Source organism: Ctenocephalides felis, unplaced genomic scaffold (assembly GCF_003426905.1).
Source record: "Ctenocephalides felis isolate EL2017-DRISC unplaced genomic scaffold, ASM342690v1 CF-g0.4_SCAFFOLD_01170, whole genome shotgun sequence".
In the NCBI taxonomy this organism is placed as follows: domain Eukaryota; kingdom Metazoa; phylum Arthropoda; class Insecta; order Siphonaptera; family Pulicidae; genus Ctenocephalides; species Ctenocephalides felis.
Window position 1 is genome coordinate 18,481,320 of NW_020537324.1, and position 20,518 is coordinate 18,501,837.

General features: G+C 28.1%; 3 protein-coding genes across 3 annotated transcripts; all 3 read left to right on the forward strand.

Annotated features, from left to right (window-relative positions):
• Positions 1 to 6,397: 6,397 nt before the first annotated feature.
• LOC113368197 lies at positions 6,398 to 7,007 on the forward strand. The gene is made up of 2 exons (XM_026609766.1): positions 6,398 to 6,537; positions 6,614 to 7,007. Exons 1-2 carry the CDS (start codon positions 6,450 to 6,452, stop codon positions 6,997 to 6,999), a joined length of 474 nt encoding a protein of 157 aa, XP_026465551.1. The 5' UTR covers positions 6,398 to 6,449; the 3' UTR covers positions 7,000 to 7,007.
• Positions 7,008 to 7,443: 436 nt separating this feature from the next.
• Positions 7,444 to 17,808, forward strand: LOC113366954. Its single transcript, XM_026608595.1, has 10 exons — positions 7,444 to 7,482; positions 7,601 to 7,619; positions 7,852 to 7,911; positions 7,976 to 8,347; positions 12,657 to 12,803; positions 13,867 to 14,127; positions 15,947 to 16,225; positions 16,624 to 16,800; positions 16,862 to 17,077; positions 17,297 to 17,808. The coding sequence occupies exons 1-10, from the start codon at positions 7,444 to 7,446 to the stop codon at positions 17,806 to 17,808; spliced, it is 2,082 nt and encodes a 693-aa protein (XP_026464380.1).
• Positions 17,809 to 18,072: 264 nt separating this feature from the next.
• Positions 18,073 to 20,352, forward strand: LOC113366956 (tenascin-like). Its single transcript, XM_026608596.1, has 7 exons — positions 18,073 to 18,268; positions 18,339 to 18,560; positions 18,632 to 18,790; positions 19,000 to 19,179; positions 19,254 to 19,769; positions 19,861 to 20,046; positions 20,129 to 20,352. The coding sequence occupies exons 1-7, from the start codon at positions 18,073 to 18,075 to the stop codon at positions 20,350 to 20,352; spliced, it is 1,683 nt and encodes a 560-aa protein (XP_026464381.1).
• The last annotated feature ends 166 nt before the right edge of the window (positions 20,353 to 20,518 follow it).

Sequence of the window (20,518 nt, forward strand, 5' to 3'; positions counted from 1 at the left end):
TCTTAAAAAGAGTAATTTCTTTATGTCTTCTGTTAAGACAACTACACTTGATAGACTTCAGAAAATGTTTAATATTGTTTATAAACAGTGGTTTATATATAGGTCTTAACTTCTCGAAGTGAATCCCCTTAGTTATTTATATTTGCACTAGATAAAGTAAGCAGTCTGTAAATCGGAAATTCCGCGGTGGCCTGACCTCTCTAGGTTTCAAACAAATGAATGTTATGTTTCTGCTATGGTTACACAGATAATAAAGCTGCATATTATATATATATATATATATATATATATATATATATATATATATATATATATTATTTATATATAATATAAATCATTCGTTAGTATTCGTACTTGCAGGTCATACCATATTTGAACTGATTGCAGAAATGATGACAGCATTATCTACGGGGATTTACTTCCGATCTCTCAAAGAAGTATATAAACCTTCCCGAACACATTTCGAAATCAAAACACAGAAGACATCAACAGAAGTTGAATTATTAATCTTAACTTGAAACTTTAACTTTAAAACTTAAAAATCAAAATGAAATATTTAACAGTTTTATGTTTGGCATTAGTTGCCTTGTTCGCCACCGTTCAATCCATACCAACTGGAGACTTCCAACTGGGGGAAGATGAGCTATTAGGAGAGCCAGTTGAGCAGTTGGTTGATTTGGATCAAGGTAATATAAGATATATAATATATTATATAATTTCATGCGAATATGTTGTCAAATTTGTCTAATTTTTTTTTTATAATTCAATTCGTTAACCGATATTGTAAAATCATTTTCATTGTTTCAAAATCATTTTTCAAAATCAATTGTTTTACAGGATTGCGATTACTTTTCGATTTGAACCATTTCTTTTATGATTAGTGCTGAGAATAATATATGAATCTATTGTATTTTTTTCAGGACCTTACGACAATGCTGGCGTTAGACAGAAGCGCGTTACTTGCGATCTTTTAAGTGTTTCTACACCGATTGGCTCTCTCAATCATGCAGCTTGTGCCGCTCATTGTCTCAGTTTACGCCGTGGATTTAGAGGAGGACGCTGCGAAAACGGTGTTTGCAATTGCAGAAAAAATAAGGATTAAATACAATACATATAATATTCATACAATAGTTCATATAATATTATAGCTCATATATTCATGAATTGTTCTGTCTTCATCATAAAAATTAATTTTGTCTTCATCTGTTTATACGATTTGTGAAGTTATCTTGTTATTTTATACCTAAACTGAAACCAATAAATTTTATGTACATTAATTGATAAAGTGTTTCCTTTAATGCATAATAAGCATAATACATAAATATTAAAAAAAAATACTCTAAATCAAACCAATCACACAACTTTTGCCCAAAATTATCAAGCTTCATTTCCGACCGAGAGAGTGGCGTCTCTTGTAATCCAAGTGTATGGGAGGTCGGATTTCGTGGAAACCTTGAGGTTAGCAAATCTGTAACTAAACTGTTCATGTTGACTGGACGTCCGCATTAACTTCGTAATCAACATGGTTACTTCAGGGGAGCCTGAAGTGATCAGGTTGGCTAAAGAGGGGTGAACCGGGCCAGATGGTAAACCAAGCAGCCAAGAGCCCCCGTTACGAACGGTAGTGGGATCGCGCCCGGGAGTGCGCACTTAGTTACAGCTGATCAATATAGGTTGACCGAAATCTTTTTTATTATCTAATTTGATCTATTTATTTATAATTGAATTATTTATTTATATATAAATACTTGCAAATTTAGATTGGAAATAATCATACACCTAATATAATTATACTTATAATATAATTATATGAAATTATACTATCATAATATGATTCTGAAATTGTACTGAACTATTAAATATATTGGGCAATAATTAAAAATAAAGAAACAACAGAGCAAAAGACAAAACAAAAGATAGAAAGTAAAAAACAAATTTTAATAGGATTCCAATAAAACTGTAATATAAATACTAAGGATCGATATTTTAATATGCTAAGCAAATTTATTTTCATTCCGATTATCTTACTAAATACCAAGCAAACAACGTGACAATATCATTTTGAAATATGATAAATAGTATCATGTTTATATATTTCAAAAACAATCAAAACTACGTTTTCTATAAGCTGCTTTTGTAGTACATTTTTAATTATTCTTGAAACTAAATCTCCAAATTACATTTTTAAGTTTTTTTCATTCATAGTGAATCTAATGATATTATAACGTAACGTTAAGATGTAGATTTTTTAATTAAAAAGTTTTGTATAAAAACAGCTATTTTATTTTATATATATTTTGTTTTTTTTTTAAATAAATTAGAATAAAAAAATAAAATTCTCAATTATATATATATATATATATATATTAATATAACTTTATTTTAAAGTTGAATGCTACTTAGGATTGTAGAATGGGATTCTTTTGTCGTTTCCCTCGTAATCTGTAAAATGGTTATGATATTAACTTTCAACTGATATGGTCTATATACTGCGGATATCGCATTTATTTACCATGCGAATCATCTGGTGGAATATGCACATCGTAATCTGCACCTTTATCATAATCTTCACCTTCATCATAACCTTCACCTTCATCATAATCTTCATCTTCTTCCTCTTCTGTATGCTCTTCTGATCCAACATCATGGTGTCCTATTTGATCATTTTGATCTTCTTGACCATCCTCATCTACATGGTCCATATCTAGTGATCCAAGGGAGGTATGACCATCAGTTTGATCATCTTCATGATGTTGATCATCTAGATATTGTATAATTAATACATTTTTTTGCTTTCATAATTTTGTGCAATATATAGAATAAGGTCATCTAGAAGAAAATAACGACGGTTGGTAATGATTACCTCCGTAACCTCCCGCTTTTTTGTACTTTTTATTTTCCCATTCCTGTCTGTAAGAATTTCTCGTATAATAACCACTTCCTTCACATTTGCATTCCATTTCCTCAGAATCGCCCTTTTTAAAACACCAACCAACGCCATAACCGATGTAAGCACAGTGTGTGTAGCATTGCCATTTAAACTCATCATGAAACTTTTCAGATTTTTTTACACATTGGTCACTTGGTTCAATTGGTTCATTATTATAAGCTAATGATATTAAAAGTTACTTTTAGATGCTCATCGAATATTGTTAGTCCAAAATACTTACTTAGCAAATATTCATTGGTCCCATTTTCCCTGATCCATTTCGTGTTTGAACAAAATGAATATTCACAGAAATTTAGAATTAATAAAACAATTAAACTATATTTCTTAATCATCGTAAATAAATAATATTTTAATATAGCTAGATGAACAAATAAGCACTTGCATGCTATTTTGAGTGATATTTATAATTTTTCATTTCGTAACAATTTTTTAAGCGCGTGTTTTCAAAATTTTGTGTTTTCAGCAGTATTTTTAAGTTTGGCAATAACATAATAAATTGCAAAATGAGATTTTGAAATATTATCAAATAAATATATTGTTTTGAATAAATAATGTTTTAAAATATTAATTTAAGGCAATCAATTTAATTTCTAACATTTGTTTATTTATTAAATATAAATTCACAATCACTGTAGTATGCGAATATTATGCTTCGAAGATTATATGAAAAGACAATATTCCTATGATATAAAATATCATACATATTAGTATTTCTAAGAATTAGAAATAATAATTAAAAAACATAATCCGGCAAAATATTAAATCCTGTAAAACACCATTTTTAATTTCATATCATCTCGCTAATATTTTAAATATCTGTTTCAAAATATCTGTTCACAAATATTCAAAATATTATAATTTATGGCGAAAAATACATTTGAATATTTTGTCAGCAAGTTAAAAATAATTCACTGTCATTTATATGAGATTATATGATTTATATTCTGTATTTTTATAACACCCATATAAATATTCAAAAACAAATAGGAACATCGATGAGGGGATTGGGTATTATTAAAAATTAGACTAAATACTAAATGTAACACGTACTAAGTATTAAATATTTGTACCTAAAATTAAAATAAAGCTTTCAAATAGTATACTATTTTTGTTTCTAGCATAATTATTTCTCATATTAAGAGTGACAATTATAATGTAAGTTGATATATATTTTGAATAACTTTGATGCTGTATTTGTTATTAATATATTTAACATTTTTCGAAGCCAGCATTACGATTCTTCACTATATTTCGAATATGTGTTAGTCCGTGTTGACATTGATCTGACCAAAAATATGGATTACGGGATTATCAAGCAATTAAATGGCCAAAAGGTCAAATAAAATTTAATATATGATATGACCTTGGTTTTTAAATCAAAAGATAAATACACCACCAATGCAATATTCAAATGCATTGCAATGTCATTTCATTCCTCTAAAAGAAAGGTAACGCGGATTTAAAATGAAGTTCAAATATTTAAGTTTGGTGGTAATTTTTTATGTATGTTTTGAATATGTAAGTGGTGAAGCACAGTTAGTCAGACATAATGATGAGGATGATCTTCAACTAAGTAAGTTTAAATTAAAAGACAAAATAATTTAAATAAATTTTATATTGAAATGAAAATAAACATAAATGTGGTAAATTAAATATGCGTCCAATTTGTATAGCTTCACTAGACATAAGAGGAGGGTTCTACCGTAGGTTAGTGGTTAGATTTAGGTTTCCCAATCAGAAGTTCCAGATTCGATACCCAGCTTGAGTGGCATTAAGTCAAGTATTTCCATTCACTTTTACTTGGAAATATATAGATAGCAATATGTTTCCAAGTGCAAATAGCCTTTGCCCAGAATTATTTCATCAATAAAAAATTCTCAACTACTGCAGAAATTGTGAGAATATTTTCATCACATAGAGACAACCGTATGGGTTACCATCTAAAAAAGGCCTCGTCATTGAAGAAAACCCAACAGTTCAAAGGACTCATTTCTTAACTGGACTTGAGTGAGCTCTAGTTTAAAAATGTATATATCTGTCGGAAATCAAAACTATATGATAAGGATTAGTAGCAAGCATTAGTAATAGAAAAAATCATTATTTTAAGAAATAATTTTTTTTATAGAAGAAATTTTTCTATCGCTAGAAATGATTTTTTTTTCATTTTATTTTAGTGCTCGATGGCAAACAAGTAATGCCTGATAGCTCATGTAATTCATACATGAACTCCAGGACTCAAGAATACGTCCAATCCGCCTGCTACCTCCATTGTATCCTTACCGGATTTGGAGCAGGATCTTGCTCCGAGGATTCAACAAAATGCGAATGTTACGGGCAAGGACCCCCTGCTTATTACTCTGCTTCATATGCTTCCAAAGTAGAAAAATCGAGAACTGATACTAATACCCTTGAGAAAGATACTAGTTCAATGAATGTCGCAAACGATATGAATACATTTTATGAAAACCAAAATCAGAGGCCCATGGATAATTATGTGGATGCTAATGATGCAAGCAATTATGTCAGTGACGATAACACTCAGGAAGAAGGACATTTGACAAAAGAGGGATCTGAATTCGAAGCAACTACTGAATATTAAAAAAAACATATTATATAATATAATGTGTTTTTTTTAAATATAAAATATTATTTATTGTAACTACTAAACAATTGCAATTAACCTAGCAAAAAATTCTGGCACACATATAGAAATAAGCATTGCATTTCAACATATTTCGGTGTATACAAAATTTTATTTAATCAAAGCTTCATTTAACTTATAATCTACCTACTACATTATAAAACTATTGTATAATACGATTGAAAATTTTATTTTTTAAATAATAAATTTAAATATTTAAATTTTATTTTGTTATAGCATTTTTCATCTACTCTTCAGTAACTGTGTTTTCTTTTCTAAGATGTATGTAGTAATTAAATTCATATGAAAAAAAATAAAAATATTATGATTTCAATCTATTAATTTGAATACATTATATCATTGGTATATGGTGCCAAAAATAAAGGATCAATGAAACAAAAGTTTTTGATTTTAATTTCCCAAAAATCTTGGTGTAAAATTAATTCCAATTATTTGAATTTTTACCACATTAGTAATTAATTAGTTAATATATCTCAAAAGTAAAAAAATATTAAAATAAATATTGTTTTTTATTCATAAAATATTATAATAAAAATTGGAAATTATCTCTAAAATTTAAATATGAGGGGGTTCTATTCGGTTAATTTAATTGCTCAACAAAATTGCACAAATATTTGTGTCGTTTACTACAAAAACATATTTTGAAAATATAAACATCTGTCATAAATATAAATATATTTATAATTTAGCAGTAACAGTGCAGTAGCATACTGCGTTTTATTTTTTATCATATTTTAACTAAATAAATAAATTACCCAAATAAATCACACTTGATGTTAATTAACGGTTGTGACAAGTCCTATTAGAAAAAAAACTAAATTTATTAACCTTGCAAATATGTGGTACATAATATCACTTATACTTTTCTTGATAAGCAATGTAGAGTTAAGACCATTGGAAGATAATGATATTTATCATGCAAGAGGTTGTCATACAATTTTAAATATGTTCCTATGTATATATTAATAAAAGTCTATTTAACACATGTTTACTATTTTAAGATATAAATGAAATATTGCGGGTACTGGATCCAAGCTGCCACAATGAAATATTAAGACATCAGGATGTAACAAGTGGTTTATTTCAATGTCATATTACATGTTATAAGCAAGGGAATGGAGCATGCCGAAATGAATGCCAGTGCACATGGGAGAATAAAATTCTAGATCCTAATTCAAATACCATAAATAATCAAGTTCCAGGAAGCACTAAGCACGAGAATAATATAAAAAATAAAGAAAATAAAAAGAAACCAAAGCCTACTAAACCAGTACCAAAACCCAAACCCATTAGTGGCACAAACGTTGTAGAGTTAATTTTTTCGGATGAAGATAGGCTACCAGATCCTGAATATAACTCTGCAGAGTCGAAAGAAAAGAAGAAATAAAATAATAACATTGTCCTTCATACACAAAAATTTGAATTTAAACTTTTCAAATAAGGAATAGCTTATAGTAATTATACGTAATTTGGATTGCTTTTTGTTAATAATAAAAAAACCTTACATAACTATAACAACATTGTATTTTAATTATTTCGGATTATTAGTAACTTGACAACCTAGGATTTCTGTGAAACTACAATTATGTATTATCATATTGTATAAATATCTTAATCAATTTTGTTCTCTTAATTATTTCTTTTTCTTCTAGTTCTTTTTGTTATTATTGCTCAAATTTTATTAATAACTTAAAATATATTTTTTAAATGGTAATCAGAACTTAAAAGCTTTTTTTTGTGATAATACTTCTTAATTACGTAGCTTTTTGGAATGCAGCCAAAGTATAGCTTGTATTTATTTAAAAATAAATATTTTACAATTATAATACTGATGATTCCTAATTTCTTGCAGCCATGCTGCATATCTGATGTATTTGTTTCTATTTACATCTTCAAAAGAAAACCGAACCTAAGACCTGCTTTTAACAAAGAGATACCCCAAATATGTACATATTTTGCAAAAAAGTTCTGTTTGTTTATTACTTTAGCTTGATAAACAACATATACGTATTGCATTTCCTAATACTTAAATTTTTATGTGTGTGTTAATTTCAAAATAAATTAAAATGAAAACACAATACATCAAAATTTAATAAATAAATTCAAGTAAAATAAAAAATGAAAGAAGTTAGATAAAACTATATGTACAAATTTAATATATACAAGTTTTTACAATATTTTTTTATAATTATTATGAAGTGGTTTTTTCTTCTATTTATATTAAAACCTGTACTTGCAGGACACAGTGAACTTGAAGTAACAGTTCACAAATTAAATGAAAATGGAGATTATAATTTGGGTAAGTTATTTTTTATTAACTTTTAATAATATATGGAGTATACACATCGATCGTTCTTTCGCAGGTTTTAATGGGCATCAATTCAAACTTAATCCAGATTGTATAGAAGAACTCAGATATAAAGGTCTGAATTTTCATACATATCATTGCCATACCCATTGCTTGCTAATTGGTACATCAGGAGGTAGATGCAAAAAAAATAATAAGAAAGAAGCACAAGAAACTTGTAAATGTGATGATCGTCCTGGAATCTATGGGGATCGTTCATACCAACGTAAAATTCAATCAGAAAAGAAACAAAAATCTATTAGAGGAAATAAGAAGAATACGAAGAAAAAATATAATAACGATTACAAAAATATTAAAACAACGAATTATGGTGAAAATCCATATCAAAATCAAAATGAAAATCAAGCAACCGAACCAAATCCTAAGAGTACAAAACGTGGTGTATCAAAAAATAAAAAAACTAAGAAAAATAGAATAAATAAAGAGAAACAAATTAAAACTATACCAGGAACTAATATTTTAGAGCTTATTGATTCCAACGAAAAGAAGATGGATGATCCACCGTATAACTCAGATGAGTCAATAGAAAAATAAAAAATATCACGTTATATAATTTCATAAAAATTATATAAAATATCATATAAAACCGAAAATACATGATTTGAATTTGTTATATGGTGGCAATGATCATCTAATCATTAGATTTTTAGTATTTTTAGTAACAGTGTTTAAAACATTAGATTCTAATGTTTTAAACACTGTTACTAAAATTTTTCTAAGTATTAACTTCCCGTAGGGTAAGTTATAGTAATCGTCCAAAAATCGAAATCAAAAATTTTTACATTTCTCGACGTTTTGAAGGTTTCTGAACATTTTGGCATACCTCAGAAAAAATGGATGTGTGTGTGTGTGTGTGTGTGTGTTTTGTATGTCCGCGTTTTTTCGTCCACGTTTTCGGGCGCACGGATCAACCGATTTGAATGGTTTAAAAAACATTCGATTCCTATTGATAGGGAGATGTGCTGATTAGTTTTTGGCAAAGGCAGGTCCAGCCGTTACGGAGATATGGAGCAAAGAGTGCAAAAAATAGAAAGCGAATTTTTGAGAGAACGGATCAACCGATTTGAATGGTTTAAAAAACATTCGATTCTTATTGATAGGGAGATGTGCTGATTAGTTTTTGGCAAAGGTAGGCCCAGAGGTTTCGGAGTTACAGAGCTAAATTTAAAAAAATGGCTGTTTTTGAGAGAACTAAGCGTCCGATTTAAATGATTCAAAGAACTTTCTGCTTTTTTCAACAAAACAATTGATTTTGGAAAAAAAAATTTTTTGTTTCTAATTTTTTTTCAAAAAAATTTTTTTGTAATTTTGGACTAAAAATTCAAAAAATCACCCAAGCTAAGCACAGTCTAAGCGCCACTATGGTAGAAATGTTTACGCAAGTGCGTTTAGACTGTTTGTGTACTGGAGCACTTTTCCAATTTTGTGAAAATTATTGAAAAATGTGAAAATGCCGCCAAACTGAGCACAGTATAAGTGTAAATGTCGCACAGAATTATTTGCAAATGCGTTTAGACTGTGACTATGCGGGAGCACTTTTTCAATTTTGTGTAAATTTGGCAACTATTTTTAACTTCCCGTAGGGTAAGTTATTGTAATCGTCCAAAAATCGAAATCAAAAATTTTTACATTTCTCGACGTTTTGAAGGTTTCTGAACATTTTGGCATACTTCAGAAAAAATGGATGTGTGTGTGTGTGTGTGTGTGTTTTGTATGTCCGCGATTTTTCGTCCACGTTTTCGGGCGCACGGATCAACCGATTTGAATGGTTTAAAAAACATTCGATTCCTATTGATAGGGAGATGTGCTGATTAGTTTTTGGCAAAGGCAGGTCCAGCCGTTACGGAGATATGGAGCAAAGAGTGCAAAAAATAGAAAGCGAGTTTTTGAGAGAACGGATCAACCGATTTGAATGGTTTAAAAAACATTCGATTCCTATTGATAGGGAGATGTGCTAATTAGTTTTTGGCAAAGGTAGGCCCAGAGGTTTCGGCGATACAGAGCTAAATTTAAAAAAAATGTCTGTTTTTGAGAGAACTAAGCGTCCGATTTAAATGATTCAGAGAACTTTCTTCTTTTTTCAACAAAATAATTGATTTTGGAAAAAAAAATTTTTTGTTTCTAATTTTTTTTTCAAAAAATTTTTTTGTAATTTTGGATTAAAAATTCAAAAAATCACCCAAGCTAAGCACAGTCTAAGCGCCACTCTGGTACAAATATTTACCCATGTGCGTTTAGACTGCTTGTGTATTGGAGCACTTTTCCAATTTTGTGAAAATTATTGAAAAATGTGAAAATGCCGCCAAGCTGAGCACAGAATAAGTGAAAATGTCGCACAGAATTATTTGCAAATGCGTTTAGACTGTGACTATGCGGGAGCACTTTTTCAATTTTGTGTAAATTTGGCAACTATTTTTTTTTGGATTTGATTCGAAATGAAATGACGATTGTTAATGTTATGGAGATGATAAATTGATTTATTTATAATTACTTTCCATAGGGTAAGCAATCGCAAAAAAATCGAAAATGAAATTTTTTATATATCTTCACGTTTCAGAGGTTTCTGAATATGTTGGCATACCTTGGAGAAAATTGATGTATGTGTGTGTGTGTGTGTGTGCGTGCGTGCATGTGTGTGTGTTCGGATACAAATTTTCGTCGACGATTTCGGGAACACGGATGAAGCAATTTGAATAATTCAAAAAACATTCGATTCGTATTGATAAGGAGACGTGCTGATTAGTTTTTGTCAAAGGCAGGTCTAGCCGTTCTGAAGATATGGGGCAAAAAGGGCCAAAAACGGTAACTCAGTTTTCAAGAGAACGGAGCGTCCGATTTGTATAGTTCAAAAAACATTTTACTTGTATTAACAGGATGAAGATTTGATCAAATTTTCATGAAGATAGGTCTAGCGGTTTCGGAGATCTAGTAAAAAAAAACTAAAAAAAATTACATTTGGCGGTCAACAATAATCATTAGACATATGCATATCAAATTATCAGATATTTTATTGAGATTTTAACAATAAGTATAAGTTTTGTTTACATTCCTATGGGTTCCGTACCAATGTTTTTCCGTTAGACAGCGACGCGGCGCTTACGCGCTTTATATTTTGTCTCTATGCAGTCAAAGCAGTACGATTGCTTTGAAAAAAAGTTCAGATCTTCCAAAATATGTCAAAATGAAGATAACATTTTTTCCAAAAAAAAATTTTTATAAAAAAAATTGTTTAAAATTTTTTTTAAAAAAACAAAAAATTTCAAAAAAAAGTAATTTTTTGTCCAATTTAAAATTTCTAAAAAATCTTATTTTTTCGAAGTAAAATTTTTTCAAAAATGTTAATCGTTTTTAAAAAAATTATAACTTTTGGCACGGGAAGTTCCAGCAATTTGCCTTAAGGCACGATGCCTTAATTGCCTTAAGACAGAATTCCACTTACAGCTAGTTTATTTTCAGTTAGTGAATTTTTGCCTATATTAAATTTCAAATGCAGAAAATGATGGATAATGTATATTCACCACATATATAAATAAAACTGTATTAATAATTTATGTTAAATAAAATATTATGTGTGAAATATGTGTGATATGCTTGTCTTTTTATGAATTTTATGAACTAATTAAATCTACAAACTGATTAACAGCATTATCGTCGAATTATTTAATGAATATATCGGCACGGCATTAAGCATTTAATATTTTATTTTGAAAAAAAAATCGAAATCTGAAAATACACGACATAAATAATTCTTTATTATGTAGTTATATTCATTTCGATATTACAAAAACCAAAAAATTCCGCTATAAATAGGACAAAAAACTTCTGAAATAAATCAAATTATCATTGAGATTTTATTTTCTACAGTAAGATTTGATATTTTGGTTTAGGTTTCGAAATAAATTGTTATACCAAAATATTATTAAAAATATTTATGAGTAATATTGAAAATCAATCAGCGACTAGTACAAATTTAAAATTACTAACAAAATCTTTCTACATATTTCTACAAAACATGCGATCAATAGTTAGATATTCAAATTCTGTTTAATTTTCGACAATAGACTCACTTGCGATTTTGTAATATCCTTTGTATGCCAAATAAATATAGCAGGCATATCATATGTTTATCATAATTAGTTGAAATATTCCAATATCTTTTATAATACGAATTACAACATTTTTATAATCAAGTGAAAAATGTTCCAAAAAGATATATTTATCAAATTGTTTTATTTTTTAATATTAATGGGACTGATTAATAAATCGACTGCCACAGAACATGTTCAGTTGTTTCGAGACCAAACTGGGCTGCCAATATTATGTAATATGATATATACTATAATTTATTTTTGCGATTATAGTAATTATGTATACATAATTAAAATAACATTGTTTGAGAAAGGGACAAATTTAGATTGATTTCCTGGCCAACTTTCTGGTCAAAAATTGTGTAAACTCACATTTGTTGGGAAAATTAGAAATACATTTTAGAATTTATAAAATAATAAAAATTTGAAACATTTTTGGAAAACATTTTAGGAAATTATTATTTAACTTGAGTTAACTGTTTCTTTATAAATATAAAAATTACTGTCTAATCAACTAATAATAATTCAATATATAAGTTGTTAACTATTAAAAATTATTTTATCAATATTTCTTATAATAATTTTCAGTTGTCAACAACATCAGAATTGCAGCTGATACATCTTGTTATAAACAATCTGCTTACGGTATAGATTATTATAATTGGGCATGTCATTTTTGGTGTTATCGGGCTGGATTGCAATCTGGAGGTTGTAGAGGTGAAAATAATTGCAAATGTGAGATCGAATTTAATCAATTAAACAATCATCTTCCAAACACCAATGTTGGAAACAAGAAACGGCTTTGTATGAGGTGGAGGCTGTCTTCAGGCAATGAATATTACAGAGTTAGAGCATGAGAAAATATTTAAGTTAAAACAATTATATTATTTAAACTATATTTGTACGTGTAAACCTTTGTCAATGTAATGTAATTTTTATGAATTATATTTTTGCAAAACAATTACATGTTTTTAGAATTTAGACTACATCATTCACGTTTCGCATTAACGTCGTCAAACTGTTCTTAGAAATCATTCATCAGACTTGAATAATTCAAGTTTTTTTTTAAATGTTTAGTAGAAAATGTTCTGCCGATTAACAGGAAAATAATTAGTTGTAATAATATTACATACATTTTATGCAATATTGTGGAAAAAAGTATGTTTTGGTATTCTCACAAAAAATTTGGAAATTCACTTGTTATCGTACTCTAAATAAATATTGTGAAATCAAACTTTTTAAAAAATGCGTTTTATGAAGTTGCAAAATTAATTAAATTTTTCACCGTAGTTGAACGTATTATCAAAATAATAATTTGGAAAATGTTTTTTAATATTAGTGCAAAATGAAGCTATATTTTATTATTTGTGTGTTTTTGATATTATATTCGGAAAATAGAGCAGTATTTGGTTCAGAAATACGGCAAAGTTTTGGTGAAGATAATAATATATACACACACATATATATATATATATATATATATATATTTAAAAATTATATTATATATGATTTGAATATGAGGGGTTAATATTGATAATGTAGACTAAATATTTAAACAATTTTAAAATTTAAATTTAAATCGGGATAATACTAATTCATGTTTCTACTCATTACTAAATGGTGTGTTCAATTTTTCAACAGTTTTACTAATTCAATTAGTTAGTAACAATCATCTAAATGTATTTTTTATTTAACTTACATCCAATAGAATGTCATTAGTAAGATTAAGATGAATCATTTTGCCTTGAATGAAAAAATAAAAATTGTAATAAATTATTATAATTTCTATCATTGATAGTAACAGCTGATGATGGTGCCGAAATTTCCCTATGCCAAGGACCATTCGGCAATCAGTGCATTGAAGCATGTTTGAAAATATCGAAGTATCCGGCGCGTTGCGAAAATAATAAATGCATGTGCCATTTAGATGAAGATTGCAAATGGTATATTTTGAAATTTATTAGAGTTTTACAGTCTCCTCCGGATAATGAAAACGTGTATGGATTGTGCACCGACGGCATAGGTGACGGAGAATGTAATTACCGCTGCTCAATTACAGGTAATAAAAGAAATAGATATCTAAACTAACCGTAACGAAATGTACGAGAAATATTAAGTTTTTTCAAATAGATTATTATAAATATTGAAACATTGTCTAATATTTAGAAGAATTATATAAACTGAATTGCAAAGTTGAAATTATTTGTTTAAAGTATATTAGAACTTTAGTCAGAATTAAAAATAAAATCTGAATCATTTTCGATATACAAAAAAAATTGAAAAAAATATTGGAACAAATTTTTTTTCCAAAATCAATTATTTTGTTAAAACAAGCAGAAAGTTCTTTGAATCATTTAAATCGGACGCTTAGTTCTCTCAAAAACTGCCATATTTTGCACATTCAGCTCTGTAGCTTCGAAATGGCTGGGCCTGCCTTTGCCAAAAACTAATAACCACTTTTCACAATCATTACTAATTGAATATTTTCTAGATCATTCAAATCGGATGCTCCGTTCTCTCAAAAACTCGATTTCTATTTTCTGCACTCTTTGCTCCTTATCTCCATTTTTTCTGAGGTATGCCAAAATGTTCAGAAACCTTCAAAACGTCGAGAAATGCAGAAATTTTTAATTTCGATTTTTGGACGATTACAATAACTTACCCTACGGGAAATTAATAAAGGAAAAACACTAGCATAGTTAGATATTAAGGAAATAGTATATTTTTTATTTTTGATTTGATAGAATTTATTTTGAAAGGTTACTCAATGAAAGCATTTCTTTTATGAATAAATTCTATTACAAGTCGTGACGTACAATTATTAATTTAAATATTAATAGTTAAAACAAATACTCATATAAATAATACTATGCACTTCTGAATAGCCTATAATAAAATTGAAAACAAAATTTAAAGAAATGGTGATACATAAAGGTGCATGGCATCGTGCCTTAAGGCAAATTGCTGGAACTTCTCGTACCGAAAACTAAATTTGCAAAACTTTGAAAAAATTGATTTTTGAGAAATTTTGATATATCGGAAAAAAAGGCTTTTGAAAAATTTGTTTTTTTTGTATTTTAATTTTTTTTAAAAATTCTATAACATTTTTGTTAAGCAATCGCGCTACATACATTTTTTTGCGATTACTATCCCTAAGTATTAAGAGATATGATAAATTATAACTTGTTTAAAAATTTAAGTTTTGTTTCTACTTTATTTCATTCATCAAATATTTGTTTTAACTATTGCTTTATGTAGATAATATATGAATTCATGTTTGCATACCAATGTACATTAATATGAGTTTTTGTATATATTTGATCAAATAATGAAATCAGAAGATGTGGAATATGTCGAAATGCTCAGAGATTAAGAAAAACTAATTTTCAAAAATAAATAATTTTTTTCTGAAAATAAGTAAAATCATAATGCTCAGAAAATGGAGAAAACTATAAACCAATTTTCAAAAATAATAGCGACCACAAAAAATAAATATTTTTTTCTGAAAATAAATTAAATCAATATCACAAAAAGTACTAATTTCTTGCTTATATTTATTAGTTTAATAAATTAGATCCTTAATTAAATATTTGGTTTCGGGGAGATAATTACCTACCAAAATATTTTATGTTTAAATAAATATAATTTAAAATAATATAAATTATCAAATTAAAATAAAATTTATTTTACGGCATTAATTTTACAAGCTACTCTTCCTCTTCTGCAGGATATAACAAAGGCGGTCAATGCGCAAATAACATTTGCAAATGCAACGCAGAAACCGATTTAGAAATCTTTACTAATAAGAAAGAAAACGAATTCTTAAATCAACTTTGTACAAATTCAAACGATTCTGGAAAGTGTGAAAAATATTGCAGAGGAACATGTTCATGCACAGGATAAAAAATGCGTTTGCGGAGGTTGCACCAATGAAAAGGTGCAAAGGACCAAAGAAATTGAAAAAAATATTGAAGAAATTTGTCGGTCTGAAGAAAGAAAGAGTATTGATTGCAAATTGAAGTGCTTGCAATTGCATTTTACTGATGGGGAATGTAGGAAAAATGGTGGAACTACATTTTGTTCGTGCAAGCGCTTGGATGATAAATGGAGGAAGCTTAAGGAAAGAGATTATTATACTAAAGATAATAAGGAGAAAGGTGAATTTTATCTTTTTAAATCAATAATATTGAGAATACATTTTTAAATCCTAAACGGACTTAAATATAAATGATTTCTAAATGTACTATTGATTTCTTTGCATTACATCTGTCATTCCATTGAACAAGTGATTAAGTCGAATTTCAGCAAATATGACTTAAGTTGCGGTTTTAACTATTTCTCTGAAAATAGTTATTGCATTGAAATAGTGGAAAATTAACACTAATGAAGTACTTTATATTAAATGTAAACAAATAATTTCATAAACGCAATTTTGCGCGTGTGATGTAAGTTTGAATCTTACCATAAACCCTGCAAAATAGTGAAAATTGACTTAATCACTTGTATACTGGGATGACAGAAATGATACTATAATTTTTTAATTTTCATCATACAGATACGGATTTATGGTTTGAAGATCGCATCAATAAAAACTGTGAGGATAGTTATTGCGATAGTGCTTGTTTTTTGAAACATCAATTTGGTGGAAAGTGTTTCAAAAGTCAATGCAAATGCCAAATTAAGCGAGCTGAAGAATCTTGGACTAAATATGAGGAAATAGTTACCAGAATTGGTAAAAACTTGAAATTACTCAATTTACTATAAAGTATACCATTTTTTATTTATCTCAATAGTTCATGAAGATACTACGGTATTAGAAAATTATCCACGAGAACCGACAGATTTAATTGAACGCTGTACTACAGAACGTGATAAAATTGATTGTAAAATTAAATGTAGAGGTTTAAAAAGAGATGATGGTATTTGCAATAAAAATGAATGCGTATGTCAGAGCACAGACAAAACCTGGAAAAGTTATAATGAACTATATAAGGAATATCACGAACGAGGTAAGTGATTAATATGTTGTAATTATTTTAACAACAATTAGCATATTTAATCATCAATTGAGTTAAATAATTACAGAAAACAATAACATATAAATAACTATATTTAATAAAAAACGAAAATATTTTTCCAGCACCATCAAAATACTTTTTACACATATTTCTAATATCATGCCATGGTTTCCTACTTTATTTTATTAATAACGAATTAATTTGTTTTAGAAATTTGGCATCACCAAGTATGTCGAATGGACCACGGTGAAGGAGATTGCAACTACAAATGCAGAGGTGTTGGATCTTCTGCTGGTAGATGCAATAGTGGTATTTGCCAATGCCTTTATGAGACTCAAACCTGGGTTGAACTTGATGAAACTATTGAACAGACCTACAGATATAATATATGTGATAAAACACAGAACGACCATTTATGCTTCAATTATTGTAGAAGACTAAGAAACACTGCTGGGAGTTGTAACATGGGTTATTGTACTTGTGACCATGAGGAAACTCGGTGGCCATTAGAAGAAACTGATATTTGTGAAAACAAAATCGCTGGGGATAAATTATGTGATTACGAGTGTAAAAAAGTCATGTATGATAGAGGACAATGTATAGAAGTTACAAACGGCATTAGGGAATGTAAATGTATAAAATCTGGAGCCCAAGAATGGAGCAAGTTCCAGGAATTGATAAGAAGAGAATACTACAGCGGAGAACAATACTGGGGTGAGTAAAGTTTGATTGAATTTAAATATTTTCATGAACTATTTTCAAAAGAGTAACATATTGTTTTCAACGCTAATGATTTTATAAGTGCACGAATTTAGGTCCAATGCTATTACGCTCCAAAAATTTTAACAATAAATTATTCTTTTTAAATTATTCAAAATCTTCTCTACTAAATGCAAAATTTGGGTGTGTTTATAGCCTAATATAATTATGTTAAATTTATTTTATGTTCTAATTTACATTTATTAAAATATTTGTATTTAATAGATATGATAAAAGAAGAAAATGAATTCGAAAATAATATTATAAATAGACCATGTACAAGTGAAACTGAATGTGCCATCGGTTGCATAAAACAAAGACAATTTGATGGCGTCTGCATACGCAACGTTTGCCAATGTAAAACTGCCCGCATTGAAGAAAAGTGGTATGAATACAGAAAGATTGTTACCGAAAGAAAAACATGTCAGTATAAATAATATTTATCAACGTAATATATACATTAATAATATCGATAACCAATGCATATTTTTAGATTACAGAGAAGAAAGAATAGTTCAAATTGAAGAAACCATCTTCAAGCCAAACCAAAAATCTTGTTCGACTTCAATTGGTGACCTTTGCACAAAATTATGTAATAATGTAGGCAACAAATTTGGCAAATGTAATTCCGAATCACAAAATGTGCAATGTTTATGTTCTAAAGATAAATCAACTTGGACTAATTATTTAGATATTGAAACACACACAAATAATGGTAAAAGTTGAACAATATTTAATTCAAATATACATTTTTATATTTATACATTAACAATTGTCTCTTGATAGTATTAGAATCTGAATTGTGCAGTAAATCTGATTGCTATGATAAATGCAGTGCATTACAATATGACGGAGATTGTATTGACCAGGAATGCAAATGTTTCATAAAGGAAATTCGAGAATGGAGAAAATATACAGATGTCATCACAAATCCTGTAAAATCAGGTATTGTAATAAACACCTTTTATTATCATTATTTTTAATTAACATTAGTACTAAAAAATATTCTTCAAGCTAATAATCTCCAAATAGAATATTTTCCAATTACGAATTGTACGTATATAAGTTAGCCAAAACTATAGTTATGTATGTTCCAGTTAGTTCTAGGTAGCCATAAATAATTCTTTGTATTCTATTTAAAATTTAATTTATAGTACCAAAACACACTCATCAGGATAGAGAAATTTGTTCAGTTAAAGATTGCCATCAAAGTTGCTTTGAATTCGGTTTGGATGGTGATTGTATTCAAGACACTTGTAAATGTTACAATCCGAACAAAAAAGAATGGCAAGATGTGCCAAGGTTTGAGAGAAATAATGAAAGTCCATCACCAGGTTATTAAACAATAACATAGTTAAAGCAATTATTTTATATTATTACTAATTTTTATAATTTCTATTTATTTAAGATATAGTAAATTCTTGTGATGTTTGCAAACTAACATATGGAGAAGGACATTGCACGTACAAATGCCGAGGTGTAGGATATAGAGAAGGAAAGTGTTCTGGTGAAAAATGTACTTGTACAAATGATGAGAAAACATGGATTGATTTCAATGAAAATTTGGAGCAACAATATGAAAACAGTGTTTGCACTAAAGGAAATAATGAAGAAAGCTCATATCTATGTTCCAAATATTGCAGACATTCAAAGAATACAATTGGATATTGCAAAAAAGATTTTTGTCACTGTGAGGAAAATCAAATGGACGAAGAAAGAGTTCGTGCTCGATTACTTATTGATGGACTATGTGAAGAAGATGAAAGAGTCCATATCGATTGCCAATATACTTGTAAAACACTTAAAAATCTAGATGGACTTTGTAGAGACACAAAATCAAGTTACAAAAGTTGTGAATGCGGAACACATGATGACTGGCAGAAACTAATAGTAGAAGACTTTTTTGAAAACAGTAAATATAAAAGTAAGTAGGAATAATTTTTATGAAAGTACTTACATTTTTATATTCAAATATTGTCTTGAAACAATATAATAATTCAAATGTTATTTATCAGTTAATGAAACTGCTTTCGAGAGTAAAATAATAGCTGGTCCTTGTAAAGCCATGGATTGCAATATTGCTTGTCATAGGCAAAGACAATTCAACGGTCAATGCATTTATAAACAATGCAAATGCAAAACTTCTCTAAAATATCAAAATTGGCATTCGTTTCAAGACATTATTGAAGACAGACACACTCGTGAGTAGATATATTTTTTTAATTAGTATAACATATTATAATTAGTATAATATTTTTTTAATTAATATAACAATTATTACAGATTACACAAATGAAGATCATCCAAGGGAGATGCAAAAACCATATGATCGTAATATTAACGAATTTGAAAAGTTATGTGACTCACATGATTGTTATAATAAGTGTCTTGATTTTAACTTTGATGGAAATTGCATAGAAGGAATTTGTCAGTGTTATGATGGAAAAGAAAATAAATTACGAGAATATACTGATTTAATACAAAGTAATCGCAAGACAGGTAATTAATGGATCAAATGATTTGATATTCTATATAGATTAGTTCAGTAATATACTGTATAGTAATTTTATTAATTTTTTTGATATTGAATGTCTGTTTAATTTCTAATTATATGTGTTTATTCTTGATTGTTTGATTATCCGATTAATTTTCCGAATTTTGACAGTAATACTA